At 41.7% G+C, this 22,232-nt stretch overlaps 1 protein-coding gene across 1 annotated transcript in view; it reads left to right on the top strand.

Annotated features, from left to right (window-relative positions):
• Positions 1-22,232, top strand: part of LOC139676896 (multiple epidermal growth factor-like domains protein 6) — a 187,656-nt gene that overhangs the window by 84,852 nt on the left and 80,572 nt on the right. Inside the window, exon 5 of the mRNA XM_071566327.1 lies at positions 19,292-19,414. Coding sequence (XP_071422428.1) covers positions 19,292-19,414 — 123 coding nt within the window. The remainder of the gene's footprint in view (positions 1-19,291; positions 19,415-22,232) is intronic.

The following is a 22,232-nucleotide window of genomic DNA, read 5'->3' as shown; positions in this document are numbered from 1 at the left end:
AATCTCTATCTGATTTAATTCTGATTGTTTAAAAGCTTTGTCATCTGAGTATTAATGAAAATTAGCCACCTCAATTTTTCCATTGCTAAGAGGACACATAAGGAAGAAGTTGCGTTTCCTCTTTTTTCCAGAGTCCTCAGCCCAAACCTGCCATAACAGAAAGGCTGTTTGGGTTTAATTTTGAAAACAAATAATGAGTGTAAAAACCCACTTACCTTCTTCTTTCATGGACAGCATTTGCTCAGCAGCAGCAGCAGCAGCATTGACTCTCCATGTGTTCTGTTGACAGCAAGGTCCCCCCTGCACATAAACAACATTCCTGTCTCCATACCTTCATCCCTGCCTCCATACCTTCATCCCTGTCTCCATACCTTCATCCCTGCCTCCATACCTTCATCCCTGCCTCCATACCTTCATCCCTGTCTCCATACCTTCATCCCTGCCTCCATACCTTCATCCCTGCCTCCATACCTTCATCCCTGCCTCCATACCTTCATCCCTGTCTCCATACCTTCATCCCTGTCTCCATACCTTCATCCCTGCCTCCGTACCTTCATCCCTGCCTCCGTACCTTCATCCCTGCCTCCGTACCTTCATCCCTGCCTCCGTACCTTCATCCCTGCCTCCATACCTTCATCCCTGTCTCCATACCTTCATCCCTGCCTCCATCCAGGCAGTGGGGAAGCAAACACTTGTCTTTAGCCAATCCTCACTCAGTTTTTGTGTTTCATTCTGTTGCTTCATGAAGGAGACAGATTGCAAACTACCTTGTTTTTAAATATTTGGTGATAAGAAATAATTTTTGGTTTTTTAGAAACGAAATATCACCCTTTCAAAATCTTGTGCCAGGAGAGAGTGACTCTTTCTCAGTGCTGTAGAAGTTGCACTGGTGACAATTGTCAGCTGAGTGGTTTAAGGAGAAAAATGAGTGTGTCCCCTCACACTGTTCTGCTGCCTTGCCCTCCAGCTGCTTCCAGCCCCTCACTCTGGATGCCTATTACCTATTTCATTGATAGAAGACTGTATGAATTTCTCCTCTAGGTAAACACATTTCTATTTTAAAGGGTGCTGAAATTGTTCCAAGACACAACTAAATGATCAAAATGTGCTCTCAGCTCCAGGTGTAATTTTTGGCTTATTGATTTGGTGTGTGGTTGGCTGCATTTAAAACCAGTCAAGTGAGTGGAAAATAAGGGAATGTCCTGCAGCAGCAGGGACTGGCCAGATCATGGAATAATTTATTTCTGCTGTAAATCCTGGTACTGTACAAGTTTAAATTAAAAGGGAGATTTCAATTTTAATGTAAGTAGTGAGGATATGATGTGCAACTTCAAAATAAAAAGGCAGAAAAACAGCATTAAATGTAAGTATTCAGTGTTAAGGCTCCTGGGATGTTTGCCGAGCTTATTATCCTCCTAAATTTAAATACACAGTAGTACTTTTTGCAAGTCACTTGTACAGACACGTTATCTTTCTCTGAGCAAAAATGATTTGCCACCTTTTATTTTATCTTTTGGATGTCCAGGGGAATAGCATTACCACACCAAAACTAAATCATATTTCTTGTATCCTGTTCTGTTCTCTTTAGCAGCATTTGACAAGAGGGAGAATGTTGTGTTTCCAAACAGCAAAATACCAAAATATCCTTAGGAGAAATTATAAAACTTATGAGACACATTTTAATAACTTCAATCATATATACTCAGAGGAGGCATAAGCAAAATATTGACTAGTGAAGTATTTATACATGGGAAAATGTGGTGTTTACTGTATTGCAAGGACTTATGACCATTTTATGGAGATTTCTGGACCCTGAGATTTAATAATCTTTTGGATTTGTCACTCTGATGGACTGAAAGTGCTCATGAATTTACTCTAAACAGAATTTTCTAATCATCCTGAAGAAAATTAGAAATATATGGCAGATTACCAAAGCAGCCATTCATCTGTTGGGTTAAAGGCACGAACATGAACTTAACAAGCAATGTCGTCTTTTAACACATGCAAAGGACAAAATTATCTGCTGAAAGACTGACATTATGTAAATGTAACATTTGCTGGACCTCTAAACCCTGTGATTAAATTACTGTCTAAATTATTCTGCAATATGAATGTCGCCTTGAAAAAGAAAAGCTGTAAAAGAAATGGCTGTGACATCTTTGGGGTTTGCAGTATTTCCATAATGAGTATTTGAAGTGAAGAGTTTGTGTGTGTAACTCAATATCTTAATGGAATGGGAAGAAAGAGAGGGGAGGATATGAGGTGAGGAAAACTTTGCAAAGAGGTGGATTTATCCCAGGGTTTTCACAAGGCTTTGTTAGCAGAAGTATGGCTCAATTAAGAGGGGAATTTAATCCACAAATCAAAACTTGTCATGGGAGAGACGCTTCCTCCACCTTCCTCCGTTGCGTAATCAGTGGCAGGTAATCTGTTTCCACTTAGTACTCCGAGAGTGACACATCTGTAAAACAGCAAAAAAAATAAAAAGAGGAGAGTGTGCTGAGCTTGTGGTATCGCAGGTAATTATGGCCCTGAAAGGCTGAGTGTAAATTGGTCCCTGCAAAAAGCCACGTGCAGAATAAGCCATCAGTTCACTCGCCCTGCGTCATTAACTCACGGGAATCATCTCACTTGTGTTTCACTCATTCAAAAAATTAAAATCTAGCAGAACAAATGTGCTTCAGCAAATGGAGGAATTGAATGTTTTACTAATTGGCTGCTTAGTAAGCTGTGCCAACACCAGGGAGAGGCTGTGCCAACACCAGGGAGTGGCTGTGCCTCACTGAGTGGCATCACCCGAGCCTCGTGGTGCACGTGGAGGTGGAATCACTGCCTGGCAGCCCATTTTGGACTGCACAGCCCTACAGAACACAGGGAAAGAGAGTTAACACTGCCCTGAAGATCCATGAAGGCTGTGGGTTTGCTCCTTTTGTGTCTCCATGAAGCCCTAGGTGGGAATCCAGCACAGAAGAAAAGCAGCAAAACTGAGATGCTCAGAGAAACCCCTTGATGTCCACCTTCACTGGAGGTTAAAGATTTCTGCAAAGCTTGACTTCATTTCCTTGGTGGAGCTTTTACTCCTTTGTGGGGACCTTTTTTTCTCTCCTCTCTGTGCCTCTTTCTCAGGGGAAGGATTTGGGGAGCACAGGGAAAGGTGAGGGAGGGAAGGGCAGCTCTGAGACCTTAGAGAGGGAACACTCCCTCTTCCCTCCCTATTCACCATTTAGTAAACACGTAGTAATAGATAAAAGGAGACAAATACTTGTTCATTTAGTGAATCCAGGGTGTTACATTACTGATTTTAGAGTATTTAGTAAGGAAAGACTTACAGAGAAAGGGTGGCAGGAGGAGAACAGACAGGAATATTAGCAAACCAGCATCAAGCACATGCTAATTTTGTGTTTTCAGGCTTTGCCAACCAACTGAAACATCCAGAACAGGCTTTCTGCACAAGAATGACTTGCAGTTTGTAAGACACCTTGTTTTATTTGTGCTGCTTGTTTTCCTTCCCTCCCACAATCCCTCCCTGAAAAAAGGCACTGCAAATTTTGTTCTACCCAACAATACTATCCCCTTCATGTGGAGATATTTTGGACTATTTATTTACAGATCTTTAATAGAAAAGACAGTGAGCATGACCAGTGCTGGTGTATGTCAGTGTGACTCAGCAGAGGGATTTGAGGGGCTCCTTTTTCACATGGATCTTGCCTTTTGGATCAGTTTTGCTTCAGGATTTGCCCTTATCCTAAGGGAAGCTGCTCCAGATCTCCACCAATATCCCAAGTGATTTAATAATTGAGAAGGCTGGTTCCAACCCATGGACATCCCTCCTTGTTTTCTTAGCAGCCTGATGGGACTTCTTGATTCTTCAGATAAAAATTTGTGGTTGTAATGGCCAGAAAATTTAGTGTGATCATTTTACCTGCAAAGTTAAAAGTGTTACCTTTTCTCAGACAGCAGCAGAGTTTACTCTCAGAGAGTGATGTTTTCCTGAGAGCCTCGTTCTTGCTTCATGTGCCCAATCTTGTAATAGGAGAACCAGTTGTATATTTTAAATAGAACCAGCTCATTCAAATTCTGGGCAGGCTGGTTCATGTCTCCACCAGCTGAGGGTTCATGGTGCTACTTCCAGATGAAGCAAATCTTTCTCAACCCTACATACCCTTCATAAAACTCACCTCTTCTCCCTGTCCCCTCCTTGGGATTTTTTTCAGTGAGAGTGGAAGTGAAAAGGGTTTAATTCAGGTGATTTTGCAGTGGTGCTCCCTGTTCCAGTGCACTGCTGTCTGCCACTTCAGCGGGCTGTGATGGTGTACTTCTTCTTGCTAGAAAAAGCCTTTTTTCATAAAACAAGTGTGCAGGTGCCCTGTTTTCCCTTGATCTGAAGCTTTCAGAAGAAAAGCAGAAAAAAAACATGGACAATAATAATAGTAATAATAATGAAATCCTCTACATTGCCCCCCCAAAAAAAAACCTATTTGCAGATTCAACCAAAATGGCATCTTAATGTTTGAAGCTTCCTTTTAATTTTTGCCTTGTCCTCACTGTCCCTTCCTAATGTACTCTGGCCCCTCCACAACTGGGAGAAGACTCTACAGGGTGACTTAGTGGTTTGTAGTTTTTCCTCTTTTGAAGAGGAAATGATTGTCTCTACAATGGTACCAAAGTTTCCTCCAGGACTGGCTTCACTTTTTGTTAAAAAAGGAAATATTTCTGGTTTTTCCTTCTCCATTCCCTGTTGCTGTTTGGTCAGTGCCCCATAAATACACCTGAAAACAGCCCCTGCTCTAAGAAGTGCAGTTTGTAATTGAAAATATGAGGAAAATAAGAGATCACAGAAGGCACTGCTATGTATACCCCTGGTTTTCCAGTTTATTCAGATTCTGGAGGAAACGAGTTGCACAGGAAAATAGTTGTGCTGAAATGCTGTGAGAGTTGATCCTTTATCTGGTTATCTGTGAAATATTTATTGCTCTTAGTTATACCATAAGCCTTGGTAACTGAGAATTTTGGTCATTTCTGACACAAACATAATTAGTTTTTCAATGTTTTGCTATTGAGCTTAAGTTACTACTTGTGTAACTATAAACTGAACTTTATCATTAAATTTTCAGCATTAATAAGAAAAAGTAGGCTAAACTTCAGCTGTTGCAGATGAAGTATTTAGAATAATTTCCCAAAGCCCTTCATAAATGTGACATTGATTCATTGATATACAGACCATTAGCAGTTAGTCTCCTCTGTTCATCTATCATTTCAATTATCTCTAGTCTTCCCCAGGGTCTTTGACAAATGGGAGACAATTTGCATTTTGTACATTAATGACCTTGGTGGAATTTGTAATTTTATTCCCCCCATCCTATAATTATACCTTAGCATTGGAGGGGAAAACCCCCCAGAACTGTACTTGGCCAGTTTTTAATATAATTGGAAGTGTGTGGCAGTTGAGAAAAGGAAGAAATAAGGAATAAAATGCTTCAAAGTATTTTCCACCTTGTGGAGAACTTTTACCCGAGGTCTTTTTTACAAGGGAATGGGTCTCAGGCTTGGGGAACTCTGACAATGCACAAGAGGAGTTTCAGAAAATGGTCCCTAAAGATAAAAAAGTGGAGGAACAAGAGCCATGTTTTAAAATATGGATTTTGGAGGTGTTTGGCATAGCTGGATGTCCAGTCATCTAAGATGGAACACAACATCCCTGTTGCTTTATTCCATCAGACACCTGCTCCCCAGGAAGCCAATCAGCTGTGAAAAGAAAGTGAGAATGATCATCAGGGACTTGATAAGGTTGGAAGACACCTCTGAGATCATCAGGTCCAACCATTCCCCCAACACAGCCAAGCCCACCAATAACCCATGTCCCCAAGTGCCACATGCACACACCCTATTTAAATCCCACCACTGCCCTGAGCAGCCTCTTCCACTGCTTGACAGCCCTTTTGGGGAAGAAATTTTAGCCAAAATCCAGTCTAAACCTTCCCAACACAATTTGAGGGCATTTCCTCTTGTCCTATTGAGTACTATCTGGGAAAAGAGACCGACTCCCTCTGGGGTACAACCTTCCCACAACTGTGTGTGGCCTGCATGGACCTGGCAGAGGTTTATGTTGAATCTCTCCAGGCTTCAGGAGTTGTCACCAACAGAATATCTTGAATCTAATACTCAAAAATAATCCTTCTTATCTTTATGTTCTGGAGAACTCAGCCTGTTAAGTTAAACTGTTAACTTTCTGCTTTCCCATCTTTGAGCCTCTGGTCTTTTGCTCTAGTGGTGTAATAACCATGATTTAGAGTGACCTGTATTGGCCACTGTTCACACCTTTCCTGTGTTTAAAAGAGTAAGTGTGGAGAAATATCCTTGTGTTATCAGTTCTTTTCACTATTTGTTAATGGTCATAATGTGGGTAAATCTGGAGATGAGATGTAGGTAGTTAGTATAATTAAAAGGCATAAGTATTTAGTAAAATTAAGAGGTGTAAGTGTCTAATAAAATTAAGGCTTTTAAACTTCTAGATGGGCCAGAGATATGGTGCAGTGTAGACAGAAAAAGTAAAATTAAAATTAATAACTAAGGTGTCCTGTAATTAGAGAGCAAGTTATGGCCTTGCTGCATCCATTGCTTCAGCAGAAAGCTTTGCAGCCAACTATCAGGATTTTGGAGTAGTGTGCTGTTTTTTGAGTAACACAGACACACACATGCAGTGAATGCACCCACGTGGGCAAGGCAGTCACTGCCTTCTCTAGGAATATTCTCCGGTTGTGAAAAATTCCCTGTTGCCATCAGTAACAGCAACGTGGTATCTGAGATACCAGAGGCTTTGCCTTTCCCTTTGAACATGAAATCACTGCAGTCTCTCAGACAGCATTAGGTGGTAACTGTTGGCAACAGAGGCAATGTTGGGAGCGACATCCATTTCTGGCTGCATTTCCAGAACCATCCATAACATTGCAGCACACGCACTTTGCTCGTAGCTCACACTTCCCTCTGGTGCGTCAGAAGGGATCTGGCTGCCTCCTCCATGCAGAAAAGTGATTAGCCAGGGCTGAATGTGAGGAGTTTATTTTTTGATTGGAACCGAAGGGTGTAATTCCGAATGCGGAAACGTGAGCTGGGAACTGGAATTGATCTCTGGCCAGGGCTGTCCCACCTCGATGCTCACACTGAGGGGGATTTCTGTCCATAGCAAGAAAACTCTTGGGTTCAAATAGAGCTCAACCCACTCTGGGGTGTGTTCAGACCAGGCTGGTCAGCCTTGGACTCTGCTGATGAACCTTGTGCAAGTGTTTTTCCAAAGCTGAAGAGCCATCAGCGCGTGGTTTGAAGAGGTTTGGTTAAATGGGATACGCTGAGTGGTCTGTAAGAGTGAGCTAAAGATCAAGGCAAACATATTTATTGTTTTATTTCCTCACTCTTGTGAAAACAGGACTCAGGCTCCAAAGAATACACATGTCCCTGGAATATACCTGCCTTTGCCTGCACTTGTGTGCTGCACACAAGTGTTGGCTGGACACAAGTTTATTTACACACAATCTCATGGCCTTGTTAGGATTTTTCTGCTCTTTGCTGTCTGTTTTTAATTTTTTGAACATCTACAATAGATCTTTAAAACTTTGAGCTTATTTTTAATACACTTTCTGTTTAACAGTGTGAAATTTAATACTGGGACCTTGCTGCTGCTCAAAAAAATAGAGTAGGTTATCCTAAACCAAACAATCTTACAGGAGTGTGGTTATTTAAGATTTTATTGCAGTACACACTTTGTTAATAGTGAGGAACATAAAAAAAATATGTTTTCTGTTTGCAGGGTGAAAAGTAGAGGAATGCATGTTTAAGGGTGTAAAATGATCATGTAGAAAAAAAGCAACTCATGTAGTAACTTTGAAGTTTTAAATTATTTACACTGAGTTACTGATGTCTCACTGCAAACACAAATTTCTCTTTGGTTAAACCCCCTGCAAAAATTGGTTGTGGCTCTCCATCAAAACCAGATGCCTGACAACCAGAGAGATTTAAAAGGCAAATTAAGTTCGTGTTGGGAACCAGAGTGTGAAGTTTGGGTTACATAAAACTGCCTCTTTCTGCCTCTGGTATGGATCAATTTTAGCAGTGCAGGATTAACAATTTCAGCCCTTTAATTTCTGCCTGTGCTCACCTTTAACCCTGGTTGGTTTATAACCCTTGAGATCATGTATTTGTCCAGGCAGGACTCCCAGGCTGTAGGGCTGAATCTCTGCCTGTGCTGGGAGTTCCACGTGGGGAGCACATGTGTGTGCAAGAGCAGGGCAGCCCTGGGTTCAAATGGTCCTTGCTGCAGAGTGTCTGCCTTCCCCCGTCATGCTGAGCCTGATTTATTCCTTTTAAAGGAGACCTCTGTGCTGTTCTGCCAGGAAAGGCCCCAAGAAGTCACAGCTGTGCTCTGCTGCTCATTGTTCATTTAACTGGAAAAAGAAAATCCTGTTCCTTCGGTTCTTTGCTTCGAGCTTGTCACTGGTAAAATCTTCATGCAAGTTAATGGTTTGTACTTCCCTCTTCTTTTCAGGCTTCATCTAACTCTGTATCTGTCTCCTGCTTTAATTCCTTAGTGGGAATTCCCTTTCAGTGAAAGGATGCTCACCTCGCTGCTGATTCTGATGAGGGGCATTCAGACCTCTGAAATATTTAGCTCCTGTTCTGCACTAAGTGACATTGCTGTCTTCCCAAAGCACCGGGGACTCCCTTAAGGCAGGGACAGTAAGCAATAGCTACCGAGCACCCATTGGTGTCAGATAAGTTAGAAGAATTCATGAAACAAATTAGGTAATGATATCTCTGGGAAAAATTACTTCCCTTGGGTTTCCTTACAAATTACACTGATGAAGATTGAATTTTTTTTCCCCCGTGGGTTGTTTTGCCCTTGACACACAAGATCAGTTACTAGAACACACAATGACTGTGTCTTGCACATCTGTCTGCCTAAACTGAATAACGAGTTCTCATTTTTGTCTCTTGTAAAAGAGTGACCTGGTTGTGTTTCAGCCACTCAGGGAATGATTACAGAAACATTATTTTCTGTAGCAGAAAGTGAGATGACTTTACAACTATAGTTAATGCAGGATTTTTGTCAGGGCAGTGAGTAATTCTGCCCACAGAACTGTTAGAAAGATCCTCTAGAAATGGAAAGAAAATGATGGGAGAGAATATTCACGAGGACATAGGAAGGAAGAAATATTTAACCCATTGCAGTCTGTAGCAGAAGTTGTTTGATCCCAGGCTAGGTCTGAGGGTGAGTAAAGTCTTTGATTGACTAGCAAGGACAACTATAAAGAAAACTAAGAAAAGAAAATAGGAGCTTCCATTTTAATCTCCATAATGAAATCCTATTCTAAACTAGAAGCTGGGCACACATCATGCTTTCTCTGCTGAGAAATTTTTTACATTCGTTTTTGTTCATAATGGTCTGGGAAAAGAAAAAAGAAAAAAAAAGGTTTTCATTATTCATGTGAAAAATGAACTAATTTGCTCACATGCTTAGTCCTGAGGTTAATTATATTATGAAAAAGAATATTTTGTAAGAAAATGGCTTATTACAATAGGAGCGCCTTGAAATTTAAGCTGCCCAATTTGTCAGCTTGCTCAGACTGTACTATTGTAATAATCACCCTGTTTGTAGGTTAAGCAGCAACTCCTGGGCTTGGTGGGGACTGTGGGCAGGAGAGTTTGACTCCCTCTCCTCTGGGGGTTTGCCCTGTGGCATCGCCCATCACTTGGCACCCACAGCCTGCCATGGCATCAGGTAACACCTTGTACCAGGTGAGAGCCTGCCTGGTGTGAATGAAGTATCAGAGTTGGCTGTGGAGTTCCTCTGGTGTCCCTTTGCCACAGAGTTGCAGAGGAAACAAGGACAGTCCTGGATTCGAGACATTTATTTTACAGGCCTAGACAAAAGGAGCCGTTCCCTTTCTTACACTCCTCAGTTCAGCTCCTGAGTACAAAGACAGAAAGAGACAAACCTGGAATAAACAACTTACTTTATTCTACCCTTACAATAGGAGTTTTCTTTGTTGTCTTTTCTGCAGCGAGAAGCTAAAACTGTGATTTGAGTCTCCTTTACCTGAATGTTGGGAATGTGATTCCAGATAAGCTGTTCTTGGAGCGCTCAGTTCCCTGTTCCTGCATCCTGCTGGCTGGAGCTCGTCCTCCTCATGCTCCTGCTGTCTCAAGCTCCAGTTGCTGCTATGTTTTGTAATAATATAGCAGAGTTTTTGAACATCCTGTGTTGCACATGGAAGGCCACTGCTGAACTGGTAGAATCTGAGCCATCCTTGCAGGTTTTACCTGGAACAAGCATTTATTTCTGTTTGAAATTGCTTATTTGCCTGTTATCTTGGGCAGTCTGAAAGGCATCAACAACAGATACCTCTCTCTTTATCTCTGGTTTTGCTATTTATGTGTTGGACTATTGCAGTGCTCTTTGTTGGATGTGACATCTTAAATCTCTTAAAAATACAGGTTGAGAGGAACACACAAACTGCTGCCTTTGCTTCCTTGCTGTTCTTTTTCAATGCCAATGCTGTGATCTCTGAGCTTGCGTTTGCTCCTGAAGATGCTGGCACTACCTAACCCACAGCTATTCAAGTTATTTACACTTATATGTGTCACTGGCTGTCACTCACCAACTGTCTTGGCCTGAAAACCTCCATAAATGTTCATAGCCTTGATTGTTTTTTTTTAATATGGAAGCAATTAGTTCTTGTGGAGATCTGTAAATCTTAATGACTGTAAGTGCTAAGCTTTTAGAAATGACCCAGAATATTTTTTTCTCTATCCTTTTTCGATTCAATTCTGACAGCCTGATTTATAGACCTTTATAGGAACCTGAAGGAAAGGCAGAAATTCTTGAGATGCAGAAGCAAGAGAGGAAAGTTGGGCATTTTGTTGAGAATAAAAGAAAATACTAGGAAAGAACCAGCTTTGATTTGTGACCAAGTGGCTGATACCTTCTATTAAGTTCCTGACCCAGGAAAGCAGAAGGCAGCAGGATGCAAGGATGTGTGGGCTTCAAGGTGCACTTTGTGAGCTCTCCTTTGGGCACCAGGACTTGACTCAACTCGAATCAAGTACTGGGCTTCTTCTTGGGATATAACATTCAAAAAAATAAAAGAAATCCAGTGGCTGAGAGTCCTGAAGTCTTGCTCATAATCACTGCTTTTGAAATGATGTTGAAGAATGTTTACCTGCCTGCAAAAATGTGTAAGGGCTTATATTGTGGAATCAAACTTTCAGAGTTCAAAGTCTTTCCGTGTTTGTGTGTGTATAACCAGCACTTGTCAGTGCTGGAAGTTTGGGTACACCACAAAGAGACTGCATTTTAAGGGCAAAAGCACTACTAGACAAAAGCAGCTGCTTTTAAGGATGTCACTGCAGAGTCGTGAATCCGTTCTAAAATTGTTCCATTTTGTGGCATTAAAAGCCAAAGCAGAGGGAAACCCACCTCTGCAGAGCCCTGATGTGGGAAGGTGCCCTACAGGCTGCCACTCTTCCTTTTATGTTTTGCTCATAACCATCATAGCAGGCAAAGGCAAGCACTTGTCTAATTTGATAAAATATCTTTAATTGCAGCAGCAGCACTTGAGGTTTGGGCTGGCTGTATCAGCTCTGTTTGTAATCACAGCTCCAGCCGAACTCCACAATCAGCTCCAATTGCTGCCAATTAGCATCCCTTAGGCTGATGTTGCTTTATTCAGATGTTCTGGGGTGTTCACTTGCATTATTCATACCTTGTCTGGGAAAACAGAGTATAAAATTGAGCGCTATTACAGGGCTTCATTGTACTCTGACAGTCCTTTTTTCTCCACCTCTGGGTTTAGTTATTCTAGTTGGTATAGAGAGGAAAACTTTGGGCATGACTTAGGTCTCATGTTTCACTTTTAGGAAATGGTTGTTCCTGCTTGATGGAGATTCTTAGGGATTAAAAGAAACCAAAGCTGGTGGTTTTTTCACAGAATAGTTTGGTTTTGGAAATCATTGTTGCAAAATGTCATTGATATGTAGGACATAAAGAATGAAAAAAGAGAGGGAGTGCAGCCCTGTGTATGGTTATGGAGAGCTGCCATAACCAGGGACAGAGACTTTAAAAGGACTTTTAAATGCCAGGTTTCAGAACTACCGTTTGCAGGGAGCAGGAGAGGGCGAGCTTGTGGTGGAAAGGCCATCTCTGTACCCACAGCAGGCACTGAATGTTCTCTGCCGTGGCACGACATGAGCTGCAGGTCCCGTCTAACAGCAGTGTGTGCCAACACCTTGGGGTTTATGAGCTTGTTGTTTCACTTATTTAAACTTTGAGCCTGTTTTTCCCCACTATGGAATTTTATTCTGACTTCAAAGGAGTTGTTCTTACTGTGAGCAAGTGCAAGTGATCGATGAATATATTTGGGTTTTTTAATTCAGATGATGATTTTAATAAGAAAAAAAATGAATACCAACTAAGTGTGTTTAACAAGGAGCTTTGTTTGCTTTTGGGTTTGGATCTAAGTCGCATTAAATGGAAGTTTTTAGTGCCTCAGTAATAAAAGAAAGCAAACCATGGCAGAGACCCACATCCCTGGGGAACACAACCCCTGCACATAATCGTTCTGTGACTGATGTTCTCTGCATGTGGGAATGTGACACGGGGATAAAGAGGAATGAGTGCAGCAGTAATTTCTTTAATTAAAAAATAGGAAAAAAATTAAAAAGAGGAGGTGATAAGTTGTGAGAGCACAAGTAGCACAGCTGCTGATGGAGACAGTGGCAGTGATGGGTGTTTTCTGGGAGGTGACGCTCCAGGAGCCGGTGCCAAACTCTCAGCTAAGTTTGCTCCACTAATCAGGTGCTTGTTAATAACAGCACAGATTTACGATACTTCATAACAGCCCAAGAAGAAATATTCATCCTGTTATTGACTTTGTGGAGGAAGAAAACCTAATAAAGCATTGAGAGTGCTTAATCAATACCCAGGCAGGGCTGCACTGACTATCAGAATGAGCAGCTTTGTTTGCTATTCAGGCGAGTAATTTATGGTTAGTGCTGGAAATGATGTATGTAATTTATGTTTTAGAGACAATTACTGCTCAAAGACAACTGCTGCAAAGCTTTTGCAGGAGACCAAGAAAAAGACAAATGCAGTCTTGGGGTGTGAGTGTCGTGCCTGACAGCCTGTCCAGTATGTTTGCTCATTACATTATATTTATGTAGAACACTGCTATGATCTAGTGTGTATGTGCTTGTGTGAACTCACAGCACTGAGTGGCCTTTAAAGTTCAAATCAACTGTCTCAGGTTTCTGGGGTTTTTTACACACATGGTTTTGGTTGCACACCATCTAAGTTGTAATTAAAAAAAGAAACCACAAATGAAAAACCACTGTACAAACACTAAGTTAAGAAGGTACCTATTAGCTGATCTTTAGCACTTAAAAAAAATTGAATCAAATTATTTAGATCTATAAAAAAAATTGTCAAATATGCATTGTGATCTGCAAACACTTGCATATAACACCTCCTTGTAAGAGCAAATTGTAAAATGTTGCAGGCACTCAGATATATTAAGGTGCACATATCAGGGCTTTTAAGTTGCACGTGATAAACTTTGTTTAGGCTTTGATCCTCACCATTATGAGGGTTCTTTTACCAGACAGCCTTTGAGTTACGTTTTTTGAGTTAGGAATTTCCATCTCTAAATTGCTATAGAAGTCAATATAAATGGCCAATGCCTGTCAGAGAGAGCAGTCCAACAGCTTTCTTAAAGATATTTGAGATTCACATTCCTGAAATCAGACCATCTTTATCACGGTCTTCAGAAGAAAGTCCCAAGTGTTATAAGTTAACTGCTGCCTTCCCACTAAATAAATGTGTTCTGGGTACTTCGACCCTTAATTGAAGCATGGTGGGTTAACCTGATGCTTTTAAACTAATCAAAATCACCTCCCCTCTCTGTGCTGGTGGGCTTTGTTAGTGCAGGATTGCACTAACAATGGGAATGGCTTTACAGATTTTATTCCACTTCAGTGCTTTATTGCAAGTCCAGGGAGCTCTGACACGCCCTGGAGTCGGTGGCTCCTGGGTCAGAGCATGGGTGAGCCCCAAAGCTGGGCACCAAAATGGCAAGTTTGCCTGTGGTGGTGCTAAATAAATAAAGTAGGTGCTCATATGAAACTGATAAAAAGAGAAACCTTTGGGAAATGTGTTTTAAATACTGGGCTGCAGCAATGAGGTTCCTTTTTTTATCTGCAAAATTCGCCTTGATATTAATGCATATTGCATAAAGCTGTTGCATGGGTAAAATGGAAACACTTTAATATGTAGAAAATTGGTTAACTGGGGTGTTCCATAGATCTAAACATCCAAACTGATGCCAGAATTCGGTGCTGTTTCACTCCATGGTTTTCGTGCTGCAGGTCTGAGCTCCTGCTCCTTGCAGGGGCTTTCTCCTTCCCCAGGTCTAACCAGTCCTGTGGTCAGGGCAGGGTCAATCCCCCACTGGTTTTGAAAAATGCTGAATTCAGCTGCCCTTGGAGCCCCTGCAGAGCTGCAGCCCTCACTGATAGCTCTGTGTAGAGGACAATTCTGCCCCAATGCCAACATATTTTTGCTTTCAGACTGATTTTTTTTTTGTCTTCATCTGCTTGTTACATTTGAGAGCCAGTGACAGTCCAGGTCTCTGCTGCTGGATTTTAAATTGGAATTACTAATGAAAAATACTTTGTCCAGTGTCTGCTTTTATATAAACTTTACATATATTTGTAGGAAGTCTAAAATCACCTAGATTTTCATTAAAAACTTGGTGAAGGGTTGTTTCCCCCACAGCTGAGGATGTGTGATATTTTCAGACAGGGAGTGAGGAGCAGTAAATGAGAATAGAGGAGTAAGGCTTGAAATCAGTTCTTCTTCATTTAGTATGTCTCTCCTGGGCATGGCTAATTGAGCAAAGGGGTTCCATTTCATGGGGGAAAAAAGAGAAATGTTCCTTTACATATCAAGTATTTTTATGAGATTTTTGGAGAAAAGACATCCTTTTGCATAGTGCCATTCTATAATACATGGGCAGCAAGTGTGGGACAGGGATACATCAACAATCCATATTTTAACATAGAAGTGGATTTAAAATATATTGTGGACTTTTCCCCCACAGTGTGGCACACATAAAGTTAATATCAAGTTAATCTACATGAAAGGTGTTTTCAGTTATTTTCCCCTATGACTTCCCATGTCAGGATTGAAGACTCACATCCAGTGTGTCCCACGGATAATGTTTTTGTGTTGCAACATTGGCTCTATAAATAAATGTGAAACATTGCAGTAGCAAACATCACATTTCTTTCCTCTGGAAGTGCCTACAGCGTGTCATTACAGATGGATTGATAGGCTTGATAACATTCAACTTTTGTCAGACCTAACGTGGCAGACTTGTTACGTGTCAGAAATTTTCTGTCATTTTTCTCACTATTCAAAAGGCAAAATGTATTTGCAACCTTGAGTGACATTGAATATAGAAAGCAGACAGAAATTTATCATTTGACAGGATTGGTTTTGTTGGGTTTACTTTTTGGTGTGGTTTTTTTTTTTCCAGTGGCAAAGCTGTAATCAGATCTTAAAATCCTGACTACCTTGTTTTAGGAATATGGAACAGCTGATTGTCCTTGTAAGAGCCATATGAACCATCCTCTTACAAATGTAAAACACATTCTTCATTACTTCACATTCAGATAATTTATTTTTGTGCTTCTTGGACTGAGGCAACATCTGACCTTTATTATTGAGTTGTACAAAACAACTTGGCAGTGTGCAGGCAATGGAGAAGGTCTTGTGCAAGAGACAGGACAGGGAAGGCTGTGAATGCTTAGAGAGCGAATTTTCATAGTATTTAACCTTAAAGAAGTGTAATTTGTACCTATTGAGTGTATTCTTTCATATGTGAGTGCTCTGTAATAGGGACAAAGCTGTATCAAAAGGCTTATTTTGCCGTCTTAACTCAAAAATTAAATTAGAGTTTATTTTATGATGATTAGCTTTAAATAAGGTATTTGTTCTAAAGAAACATGTGGATGAAAAGTCAGGTTTTGTGAGTATAGAAAAACCAGTGGGTTTCTGGTGTTAAAAGCAGCAAAGAAATGGATGAAAGCATCTCATCAAAGGATGAAAACAAGTATTAAGGCAGAGACAAGGAAATCCTGGACAGAGCATTAAGAAGATAGAGTTGGAAGAAGGGGAAAATGAGGTTTTAAGTCATACAGCACCACACTTTCATAGCTGGACCATGGCATTTCTTGGAGAACAAGAAAGGAAGAACTCCTGATTCCTGATAGAACTGCAAAGGGGAACCATTCCGTATATTAGTATGCAATAGCATTGCACACTTCCAAATGGATTATACCCTAGCGAAATCAAGAGGATAATGATTAGCTTCTCAGCTAGAAAGTATTTCTTCCAATATTTTGGTTCAAAACATAGACCCTGGTGTAAATAAATTGGGCTGTACCTCATAGAGCACCTTGCTTGGGCAATATGTAGCGTTGGGGGTACTGAACATGGTGGGGAGGGATAAAATAGTTCTTCCTTTACTTTGTTGAAAAAAAATAAAAAGAGCAAGAGATGTGATTAGTTTCCAGTACTGTTAGTATAAATAGAAGTGGAAGCCGTGGCAGAGGGTTATTATGTGGCTCATTACTGTTTATTAGCACGAGGCAGATCAGGATGTTTGCAGTGAAGGGGGAGCGAGTCACTCGGAACACCACTGAGCGCATCCTGCCTCCTTCCAGCGCTGTGAGGGCGCTGAGCTCATCCTGTCTCCTTCCGGTGCTGTGAGGGTGCTGAGCACATCCTGCCTCCTTCCAGCGCTGTGATGGTGCTAAGCACATCCTGCCTCCTTCCAGTGCTGTGATGGTGCTGAGCTCATCCTGCCTCCTTCCAACACTGTGAGGGTGCTGAGCGCATCCTGCCTCCTTCCAACACTGTGAGGGTGCTGAGCACATCCTGCCTCTTTCCAGTGCTGTGATGGTGCTGAGCTCATCCTGTCTCCTTCCGGTGCTGTGAGGGTGCTGAGCACATCCTGCCTCCTTCCAGCGCTGTGAGGGCGCTGAGCTCATCCTGTCTCCTTCCGGTGCTGTGAGGGTGCTGAGCACATCCTGCCTCCTTCCAGCGCTGTGATGGTGCTGAGCACATCCTGCCTCCTTCCAGTGCTGTGATGGTGCTGAGCTCATCCTGCCTCTTTCCAGTGCTGTGATGGTGCTGAGCACATCCTGCCTCCTTTCAGCACTGTGATGGTGCTGAGTGCATCCTGCCTCCTTCCAGTGCTGTGATGGTGCTGAGTGCATTCTGCCTCCTTCCAGTGCTGTGATGGTGCTGAGCGCATTCTGCCTCCTTCCAGTGCTGTGATGGTGCTGAGCACATCCTGCCTCTTTCCAGTGCTGTGAGGGCGCTGAGTGCATTCTGCCTCCTTCCAGTGCTGTGATGGTGCTGAGCACATCCTGCCTCTTTCCAGTGCTTGAGGAACGTGTCCAAAACCTGTCGCTTGTCACATGCTCTCCCCAGCTCTTGCCGAGGAGAAGCGAACAGATGCACATCTTATTTTGGTACCATTTGTTTTTGCATTTCGGAGCGGAGTTGGTGAGGAAGGGAATGTTTTTCTTGGGAAAAGTTTCCATCTAAATTGTGTTCCCATGAAATCAAGAAGAGCCTTGTTGACTTCACACAAGTTAGGATTGGGTTTGTTGTGTAGCTCTGAGATAATTTTTTACTTTTTTTTTTATGCCCTGCCAGTGTTTTTCAGTATCACTGAGAAGAGAAATTTTTGTTGTGTCAGTTGTTGCACTGAATCTGTAGAGAAATGAGATGGTTTTAGTGAGTTTGTGCCCCTTCAGCTGCACTTTAGCAAATATTTGTGTTTCATGATACACTTTTCTTTTAGCTTTTTAATAGTCTAAAACCTCCTCAAAAATTTCTTTTACCCCTTGGCTTTTAGCCAGGATCAGAAATGAGCCAGTAAAGTGAAGCTTGAGCTCATCAAAGAACTAATAAACCTTGGTAAATCTTAGTCTTTAGCTTCGAAGGTTTGCAGTTGAAATGCTTTCACCTCTCTTGCATGAATGTGAAATTCTCTTTCTGATTTGTCTCTGCAAACTAATTAAATGCTTTTTTTAAAAGCCTCATTTCCCCACTGGGAATGTGCAGGGCTGCTAATATGAAGTAACTGCCTGTGGTTTTTACGGTCATGGTGATGTTTATCTTCTCTTGCTTAATCTTCCTTCTCCTGATTTTCATGCTCTCTAGCCTGAATGCAATGTGTGACCCCAACCTGTGCCAAAGGCCTTGTGGAGGGGAGATCTGGCACCTGCAACCTCATCCTGGGCCTGGTGATCTCTTTGGAATTTCTTATACAGTTTACTTAAGCACAGGGTTAAAAAGCATATCTTTGCTATTGACTTTTCTCTGCCACTGGCTGTCTATTTACTTATTTATTTTTTTCCATGCTATTCTTCAATGTTCTTCCTTTATAATGTGTGAAGTTCTATTTTGCATGCAGGCAAGCACTAACTTAGCAGGTGAATAAGGTTTATATACAACAAAAAGCAGGACCTTAATTGATTTAAAATACTACCATCTTCCAGAGGTTTCCCATCTCTGCCACTGCTGCTGGAAGCAACCTAATACACAGGTGAGGCTGCTGGAAGTGGCTGTGTAAGGGTTGTTCCTGATGCGGTTGCACAGAGGTGGAAGTTGAGGAGTTGGGTAGAACCTGCAGCCACAGCTGGGCAGACTCTGCACTCAGCTTGTGCAGAAGAGGGGAAGGAAAATCCCATTCTTGCATCTCTTAGAATCATAGAATTGTTAATGTTAAAAAGACCATGAAGACCATCAAGTCCAACTGTTCCCCTACCACCAGTAAACTGTGTCCCCAGATGCTGCATCTGGCTGGGGTCAATAATCTTAGAGGTGGTTTCCAACTGTAATGATTCTATGACACTTGTCTTTTAAATCCCTACAGGGATGGTGACCCCACCACTTCCTGGGACAGCCTTAAAGCTTGATAACCCTTTCCATGAAGAAATTTTTTCTAATATCCAAACTGAACCTCCCTTGGTGCAACTTGTTTTGGGGGGTCAGCAGCATATCTGAGAGTCACTGCTCCTGGGTGTGCTTCAGGGTCCTGTAGGATTCGTACATCCCAGTAACCTTCTCCCTTTATCACATTGGAATTACCCATGATTGTCCTCAAATCCCCAGGAAGTCTGGTCAGTGCTCACTCCCTACTGACTGCTGTGTGCTTTCTCCTGGCAGATGTCAACGAGTGCACCGTGGAGAACGGGGGCTGCCAGGACCGGTGCTGCAACACCATCGGCAGCTACCACTGCAAGTGTCCAGCTGGCCAGAAACTGCAGGAAGATGGAAAATCCTGTGAAGGTAATGTTTGGTGCTGTGTCTCCCTGCTGTTAAGGAATCAGGAGACACTGGAAAGGAGGAGGAGATGTTGGCTTTTATGTGGCACCAGCCTCAGAGCGTATGCTCAGAGTTGTCGAGAGTGCCGATCTTCTCATGTCTGGATTATGAAGATGTAACTGTAAGAACACTTCAAAGGGTTGGGGTTTTGTTTTATTTTGTTGAAAAAAATGTTATCACTTAACCTGGATTGGCTGTGACATGTTCTGATTATGGGATTTCCATCATGAATTCAAAAACTTGAAGAAAGTGTGTATGTTTGATAATATTTCATTTGCCTCTAAAGCAAAATGGTTCTTATCAGAAAATACACATACATTTCACATTTCAATCACAATTCCACAGCTAGAGATTAGCTGAATAAAAAAGGATTTAAAACCACATGCTATGTAAACCTATTTGTCTTTTTCCTAAGGGAAATACAAGTCTAGTTAGTGCATTATAGGGTAAAATTTGTTCTTGTGCAAAAGCTTGACTTTGTGCAGAAGCAAAACATCACATAAGCCTGTGTTAGAACACATAATGAGTCATGGTCAGACTTTTTAAAGGTGTACTGGTAAACAGACTGGGTGTTGACCTACAGTCCCTACATATTGTGCATTATGAGATGCTGCAGAAGTCAGAGGAGCTCAGGTGTCAGGTACCCAAGGTGTGCTGGATTGCAAGCCAGAGCAGTTCCTTCCTCCTGAGCTCTCCCCTGGCACAGGCAGCGTGTGCTGCCGTATGATCCCCTGTGCTCTGCTGTGTGCCTGGATTCCACCCTCCATCGCATTTCATTGCTGCAGGAACAGCATCATTGGTGTTATTTTGTTATCTCAGGATAGGTTTTCATGGAGTGTATTCTCATCTTTTCACAAGAAACTGTCTTCTCTGGCTTTCCCTGTTGCATAGTGACTCATAAATTAATTTCTTCCAGGATTTCCTTTTACCATTGCCCAACTTCTTTCTAGGGTTTGTACAAAGCACTGTATTTCTTGCCTGTCATATGTTTTTTCCTAACTTTATAATTGATTTGGCTGCACTCTTTTTTTCACTAAAAGGTGATAGAATTATTTTCTACAGCAACCTCTCAGCTGAAATCCACCTGCAGAGGATAAACAAGCTGTAGGTGATAGTTTTATTTTGATTGAAATTGTGGTCCTCTCTGGTTTCAGTTTGGCCTCTTGAAGCTCAGCCCAGGAATACCATGCATGATTTCCAGACTCCTGCTGCTCCACCTCAGCCTTCTGTTACCTCCTTTGAGTACTGAGTGGGAGTATGCCCATGAACCAGAGTACAGGTCTATATTTTGATGACTATTTAGTGCTTTCAGATCTTCATAAAAGTTTTCCAAACCCCAAGTTTTAGAGAGCAGGAGTCCTACTCACTGTAATCCTGATTTTCTTGGCATGCAAGAGTCCTTTTTCCTTTAAAACAATTAGTTATATTCCTCCTGCATAGTTCTTTTCTTAAAATATACTTTGAATTCTATCATTCTGACATTCTTTAAAATCATAAACAGAGCTTAAGGTACTTGATTCTTGTATCATATTTTATCTGACCAGGAATTGCAGGAGAATATATTACTAGCTGTTTTGAAGTCACGTTTTTGAAATCTTTAGACAAAAATGGAAACATGCAATGAACTGGAAAGGCTCAAGTCACAAACCAAAGTGAACGTAGTTGGTGACACTCAATGCACCTGAACTTTTGCAGAGGTGATAATGGCAAGGAGCACCTGCAAAAAGGCCAACTTTGGCCAACTTCTGGCCACCAGATGTTACAGTAGGAGTAACTTAGTGGTAGGTTACTACATGAGGGAGCAGTGAGACCCACACAAAACTGCCTGTGCTGCTGGAAGGTCTTTCAGGACGTGACACTGAATTGGTGTTTTATTGATGTCTCTGCATTGCTCAAAGGAGTCATTTTGCAGCTGGGAGTAAAACAGCTTCTCATTCAGGTTAACCAGAGTTTTTGGAGGAATAAGGCTTATTGTTGTTCTGGGTTGTTACAGTATTTCTGCCTTTATAGCATCATTGTGCTTTATGTTACCCCTCAGTCTAAACTGGAGCATTAAATAGATGTGCACTATTGTTCTGCTCCCATTATTTGTCTCATGGTTGGTTTTATTTCACTGGTGACTGAAATGATCGATCAGTGTACGAGGTTTTTTATAAGCCAAGGTACAAATAAGGTGCATTGTTAGAAAAGCAGCATGGAAGTAGCACAGATTTTATTCAGCAAGTCATTATTAGTGGAAAGATTGATTGTTTTTCAGAAACAAAATAGAGCATCCTTCTGACAAAAGGGAAAGATGTTGTCAGGAAATAACTGTTGGGGTTTTTTAAATATTTTTTAGCCATTTGTAGCTGTTCAATGCTAAGGAAGGGAATTCAGCAGCATAATGAAGTATACTGCTGGTTTGATCAGTCATTGCTGGAGGTTTGTGAGAAACCTTTTTGGATACCCAAAGGCCTAATTTCACAGCTAGAATGGCCTAAGGATATTCAGCATCACCTTCTAGTGTGTCAGTGGTGTGTGCTAGACACAAAGCTCCATGAATATGCAGAAGACAACAGCATAAAGTTGGTGAGATAATCTTAAAGTAGTTATTGCTCTCAGCATTGACTAAACCTTCCCTTCCTCAGGTGGTTTCGTGGCTGTTTGGAGCCATGTGGGGAAGGGGATTGAGCAGCACAGCCTGGGACACCCCACACTTTGGGGTCCTTGCTCCTGCTGAGGGATGAGGGATCTTTCCTGAATAACTGGGGGCTCTTGTGGCAGGATATGTCCCTCAGAGCAA

The sequence above is a fragment of the Pithys albifrons genome, chromosome 11 (assembly GCF_047495875.1).
Source record: "Pithys albifrons albifrons isolate INPA30051 chromosome 11, PitAlb_v1, whole genome shotgun sequence".
Lineage (NCBI taxonomy): Eukaryota > Metazoa > Chordata > Aves > Passeriformes > Thamnophilidae > Pithys > Pithys albifrons.
Note: the sequence above shows the minus strand (reverse complement) of the source record. Positions and strands in the feature narration are given on the sequence as shown.